At 45.9% G+C, this 6,625-nt stretch overlaps 1 protein-coding gene and 1 pseudogene across 2 annotated transcripts; both read left to right on the top strand.

The window, feature by feature from the left end:
* Positions 1-936, top strand: OR6S1 (olfactory receptor family 6 subfamily S member 1; the record flags this gene model as incomplete). The annotated part of the gene is made up of 1 exon (XM_081167439.1): positions 1-936. The coding sequence occupies exon 1, from the start codon at positions 100-102 to the stop codon at positions 934-936; it is 837 nt and encodes a 278-aa protein (XP_081023565.1). The 5' UTR covers positions 1-99.
* Positions 937-1,236: 300 nt separating this feature from the next.
* On the top strand, positions 1,237-2,206 carry LOC308571820 (olfactory receptor 10A7-like; annotated as a pseudogene). The gene is made up of 2 exons: positions 1,237-1,254; positions 1,568-2,206. The product of its transcript is annotated as an olfactory receptor 10A7-like (transcript).
* The last annotated feature ends 4,419 nt before the right edge of the window (positions 2,207-6,625 follow it).

Genomic DNA, 6,625 nt, shown 5'->3' with positions numbered 1-6,625 from the left:
CATACAATCATTACTGAATTTCTCTTGCTGGGATTTGGGAATTTGGGTCGTCTGGATCTCCTCTTCTTCTTCATCTTCCTAGTGATCTACATTGTGACCATGGTGGGCAACATCCTCCTCGTTGTACTGGTGGTATCGGACCACAACCTTCACACACCCATGTACTTCTTCTTGGGAAATCTGTCTTGCTTAGAGATCTGCTACAGTTCCAACATTATGCCCAAGATGCTAGCTGGCCTCATCCTCTACCAGGGCAAAGTCATTTCTGTGGCAGGCTGCATGACACAGTTTTATTTTTTTGGTTTCCTGGTAGTTGCAGAGTGTTATCTCTTGGCTGCCATGTCTTATGATAGGTATGTGGCAATATGCAAGCCGTTGAGCTATGTGATTGTTATGGATGGCAAAACTTGCGTTCAGCTAGTGGCAGGGGCTTGGGTAAGCAGTTTGCTGGTTATTAACCTAACAATATGTTTAACCCAGCAATTAACCTTCTGCGGTCCCAACACAATTGACCATTTCTTTTGTGACTACAGCCCATTGTTGAAGCTGTCTTGCAGTGACACCCACATGATGGAGCTGGTAACTACTCTTCTGGCAGGCCTTTGTTCCCTGCCACCCTTTGTTTTAACTCTGGCTTCCTACAGTTCTATCATACGAGCCATTCTGAGAATCCCGTCCACTGTCGGAAAGCAAAAGGCCTTCTCTACCTGCTCCTCTCACCTCATGGTAGTGTCCATCTTCTATGGCACGATCATTATTGTCTACCTGTTACCAAGAACGGATGCAATGCGAGATTGGAACAAGGTCTTTTCTCTCTTCTACATAGTCCTGACCCCATTGCTCAATCCCCTTATATATAGCCTGAGAAACAGGGAGGTGCAGAATGCTTTGAATAAAGTGCTTCTTAAATTACTCATTTACAGAACTGTAGCTTAAGACGTCTGGCTACTTAGGACTGTGGCCACCTAAGTCCTACTCAGAGCAGACCCATTGAAATGAAGGAACCAAAGTTTTTCATGTCCACTGACCACAATGGCTCTACTTTGAGTTGGACCAGCACTAGATACAACCCTTGTATTTGTCTTGAAGAGAGGAGTCAGGGATCTCAGGCACCTCCATATGGCCTTCAGTGCTTTCCCCAGGCCATACATCCCTCCCCAGGCCACTTGGCTCAGGTTCCCATGTTTGAACCTTCTCAAGCACTTTTCCCTAGCCAGAATGTGACCTTGAAGTATAATGATAATGCTGGCTGAAGTGTGGTGTGCATGTGTATAGAGGAAACCTTTGTGCCTTGTGTGACTGGAATGCCACTGACAGTACAAAGATAAGATTCATATCCATTACACAGATCACTTTCATCTCTTGACCTGCCTATCACTTGCATCTGGCCCCTGGAAGGTTGCCTACAGTGGAATGCAGCCCTTTGGCTGAAAATTTCCCCCCTGACCCCTTCTTTAAAAGATATCATATTCCTTTGGAAGGGTCAGCTTTTGGCAAAACATTATGAGGCTGGAGTTTAATTCACCTGCATCTCAAAATTCTGTTTCTCCATGGATGCCTCACACAGATCTTACTATACAGCGGTTTGACTTGCAACAAATGCTTACTTCTTGCAATCATGGCATTTGATCGCTACTTAGCCATATGCAAACTGCTTAGCTACAGGACCATCATGAGCTTCAAGGTCTGCCTCTAGCTAGCAATTGCTTCCTGGTTAACTGGCTTCTCGGTGTCTTCCCTAGCCGTTGGGACAGTGTCCACAATGCTTTTTTGTGGTCCCAATGAAATCGACCATTTTATTTGTGAATTGGATCAGTTAACCAAACTCTCCTGCAGAAAAAGCATCCTGGCAGAGATGACTGTCCTTATCTCCTGCTCCATTGTGACTATAGGGCCCTTTGTGTTCATCATCGTCTCGTATGTTTACATCCTGTCAGCCATTTTGAGAATTGCCTCCTCCACAGGGAGACAAAAGGCCTTTTCAACATGTGCTTCCCACCTCTTAGTGGTGAGCTTATATTATGGGACCATCATGATCATGTATGTGATACCTACAAAAAATCAGTCCCCAGGCTTCCATAAGGCAATATCTGTCATGTACACCGTTGTCACGCCAATGTTTAATCCTATCATATACAGCCTCCGGAACAAAGAAGTAAAAGGGGCCTTCAAGAAACTTGTGTTTCATAATCTTGGCATGAATTAGGACATCTTTGCCAATCTTGCCAATCTGGAGTCCTCCTGGTGATTTGAACTATATTAGTAGTAGTAGTAGTAGTAGTAGTAGTAGTAGTAGTAGTAGTAGTAGTATACCGCCCTATACCCATAGATCTCAGGGTGATTCACAATATAAAACTACAGTTACCATCATCCCTAACCACTGGCCATGCCGGATAGGCTTGATGGGAGTTGGAGTCCAAAACATGTGGAAGGTACCAAATCAGGGAAGGCTGTTAGGGTGATTGTGGTACTTCTCAAGTTACTTCAGCAGTATGGGAAGTTGAACAAAACATTGGTAATTCAGGGTTCAAATGCTGGGAAAAGGTCTCTGCATTGTACACATGAGAAGATATACCCCAGACCCTGGACTGGTGGTAATAGTCATCTTAGAGTAGAGATTTGGAACTTGTGCCTTCCAGACAACATTAAACTGTACAGTGGTACCTCTGGTTACGTACTTAATTCGTTCCAGAGGTGCGTTCTTAACCTTAAACTGTTCTTAACCTGAGACACCACTTTAGCTAATGGGGCCTCCCACTGCTGCTGTGCCGCACGATTTCTGTTCTCATCCTGAAGCAAAGTTCTTAACCCGAGGTACTATTTCTGGGTTAGCGGGGTCTGTAACCTGAACCGTATGTAACCCGCGGTACCACAGTACAAGGATATGTCACATACAGAGTTTCTAAAACCAAGGGTGGGAAAACTTCTTCAGCCCAACAGCCAAATTCACTTTGGGGCAGCGTTCTAGAGGCCGTGTGCCAATGATGGGTGGGGCCAGAAGCAAAGGCAGGTGGAGCAATAGAGGAGCTGAGTACCTTTGTGCCACAGACTGCATTTCAGACACAAAGAAGGTTCTACACCATCCCATGCAAATGCTTCTCTTCGTCCAGGCAAGAAGAGCCATTTTCACAGTTCAAGGACACATTTCAGCCAGGCAAAAACACCCAAGGAAAGAGTGTCACGGGGCCAGTGAGGGCTGTGTACTGGGGAGAGTCCCAAGAACCACATTTGGTACATTGAGCACAAGTTCTCCACCATGCTTTAAACCTGTGGTGGCCTCTACCTTGTGGAATGATGCCCCCAAGGACCTCAGGCAGGCTGCAGCTGTGGATTGCTTCTCATAGCATTTGAATTTGTACCTGTTTACCTGGGCAGTTTCCTTATATTGATTCCTGCTGTTCCTGGTTGTTGTGACTCACACTTGAATGTTATTTTATTGTGTTGGTTTTGTTGCTGTTGGTCTTTTGTTGGTGAATCGCCTTGGTATTTCTTTCCGAACTGAAAGGCAGTATATATGAATTCTTTTAACAAAGAAAGTAAAGAAAGCTGCTCATGTAAGCCCTATCAAGCCAAAGACAATATGTACCAGCCAGGCCAGCATTATTAATTATCTTTATTATTGTTTCCATGGAACCAGTAGACACAGGATGTGAAGATGGGCTGCTAAAGTAAAGGACTTCTAAACACAACAGATGTAACTTTTTTTCTCATCTATTGTCTCTTCAAATACCCACCCACCCCTTTTATCTCTTCCAAAGGAATAAATAATATAATGATGAACACTTGTGGAAGCTGAGTGTTCAAGTCAACTAAAATTGCAACTTTTGTGTTTCAGAAGTGGAACACTTCCAGCTATCCAGTGTTGAGGATTCACAACAGCAGATGAATCATCTTGTACAAGAACCTTAAATATATTGAAGTCCGGAAGTGAAAAAAATCCTTTTAATGAATAATGGGCTTGCGCTTAATAGTAAAGCACACAACCCACCGTTTGTGCATCTTTTTAATCAATAATTTTAATTGATTTTTTAAAAAAAACATAAAATAAATATGACACTCAGCAGGGTGTCAGTAAAAAAAACCCTAACGTTTAAAAAAAGAAATATTCACTGGTCCAAATGTTCACCAAATAAGGACTCGCATAGCTTAGTTCAAGATAAACATGCAAATTGAAAGTACTTGGGCTTAAAAGAGAGAGAACATTCATTTATTGAGTTGCATACTTCACTTCAAGTGCAGAAATACAGGAGAAAAGTCTCTGTCTCTGTTGAATAGTGGGTAGACATGGCAGACTACACAGCGATTTCTCCAAAGCAGCTCTTTATTTTGTAAGCTGGAACAGAAACTGAACAGCAAACAGCTCAGCCGGCCTGCTTTTATAGGCACCCGGCTGTCAACATTGTATCAACAACAACCCAGGGTTTCCCGCCTAAAATAACTGACGTGGACCTGAGTGAAAACTATCTACAGTATCCCCCTGCTGGCCCAGGGTGAGAACTTCAGTACATAACACCCCTCCCCACCGAGAGAAGGCGTTAGTTACAATCGTAATGGTTTCCTTATATACAGCACTACACGTAATGGTTCAATTAGCCACAAAAGCATATCGGTTACATTTCCCATACTTAGACCAACAGTGATACATGTCCAACAACATAGTCCTTTAAATAAGTTGGGCACTTGGAAACTCTGCCAGACCGCCGGGGACTGGTAGCCAAGTCCGGGGGGCCACACAATTCTTGCTGAGGCTGTGGTGCCACCCTAGGTGGTGTTGAAACCAAATCCCCTGGATCCACTGCTGTGGGTGGAGCCTCCGCAAGTGGAGTGGTCTGAGTATGTGGTAAGTCTGGCAGACCCTCTGAAGCGGCTTGGTTCGGCTCCACGCTGGCAGTTTGCGAGGGAGGTGTAGGTGAAGCCTCGCCACCTGTAAGTGTTTCTTCTGGAGCCACAAGCGCAGTTGGGGGCACCACGGTAGTGTCCAAGTCCCCAACCCTGCACCTAAGCTGGTCTATGTGCCGGCGCCACAAGCGTCCGTCTTCGAGTGCCACCTGGTACGAGCGAGGTCCAGTGACTCCCACTACTGTGGCTGGCACCCAAGGAATGTCCCCCACATAGTTCCGGGCAAAGACCTGGTTTCCTGGAACAAATGACCGTGGCGCGTTGGCACAGCCTGGGGGTTCGGCCACGGCAAAGTCCGGGTGCAGCCGGTCGAGCGGTGACCTGAGGCGGCGGCCCATAAGCAGTTCAGCAGGACTCCGCCCTGTGGCCGCATGAGGGGTGATGTGTTGCACGAACAAGTATTTGGCAACCCGCTCGTGCCAGTCTCCCCGGTCCAGGCGCGCCAGTCTCTATGTGGAGTGGGGGTCAAAATTAAAAACTGGGTTTACACCATGCACTGGACCCCATATAGTGTATTAATAGGACATGGGTAATGCTGTGGTCTAAAGCACTGAGCCTCTTGGGCTTGCGGATCAGAAGGTCGGCAGTTCAAATCCCCACAATGGGGGGAGCTCCTGTTGCTCTGTCCCAGCTCCTGCCAACCTAGCAGTTCGAAAGCACGCCAGTGCAAGTAGATAAATAGGTACTGCTGTGGTAGGAAGGTAAATTGTGTTTCCATGCACTCTGGTTTCTGTCATGGTTTTCCGTTGCGCCAGAAGCGGTTTAGTCATGCTGGCCACATGACCCAGAAAGCTGTCTGCGACCAAACGCCGGCTCCCTCAGCCTGAAAGCGAGATGAGCGCCGCAACCCCATAGTCACCTTTGACTGGACTTAACCGTCCAGGGGTCCTTTACCTTTTACCTTTTTACCCAGTGTATTAATATAATTCCGTGTAACATTATTCACTATACAGATCTGATGCACAAGAAATTGGCACAAAGCAAGCTGGTGTAAGTACAACAAGTGTAATTTTACAGCAGATACAAACCCACCCCATTCAGCAATGGGACAGCTGCTGCTGCTCTGTCTAACCCTGGCAGGCAAGGCTTTAATATGGTGTTTGGGTTACCAGGTCACATGACTGAGTTGAAGAAGCTTAGGATCCAGCCTAAGCCCCTCGCTCTCAGGTCCCACCTCTGCCATGCCCCAAGAACTCTCAATTGGGGGAACTACACCGGCCTCAGCTCAGCCAGCTTCTGCTGAGCCAGGATGAGCTGACTGCATCAGCATATTTTTGGCTGAGCTGGGGTTGGAGACTTAATGCCAGTGGAGCCCAGCTAAGCTGAGAATCAGCCAAATGACCTCAAGATTAGTACAAGAGGAATATGAGCAAATGAAATAAAGTTCTCTAATTACTTGTACATGATTCTAGAGATTCATACCCTGCTCCTCATGTAGCAGCAGCCTCCAAGGGTAACCAAAAGAAAAAAGAAAATTAAGCAATGTAAAATAATTAATCATATACAACAGGAACAGAACAGGGGGAGAATGACCACCAAATAAAAAATTAAAAGAGATCTAAAATGGCTGGCAGAATAAAAAGGGAGTCAAAAGGCATCAAGGTTGGCTTCCTTGGGGAAAGCGTTCCAGAGCCATAGAATAGGTCCTAACAAAAGTCGCCATTTACCTGACCTCTGGTCTAGGACACATATCTTAGACACCATTTGGAGGGCTCGGGACATAAGA

This window comes from Podarcis bocagei, assembly GCF_964188305.1.
Source record: "Podarcis bocagei genome assembly, chromosome: 13".
Taxonomy (NCBI): domain Eukaryota; kingdom Metazoa; phylum Chordata; class Lepidosauria; order Squamata; family Lacertidae; genus Podarcis; species Podarcis bocagei.
The sequence above is the reverse complement of the archived record's forward strand: the minus strand, read 5'-3'. Positions and strand labels throughout refer to the sequence as shown.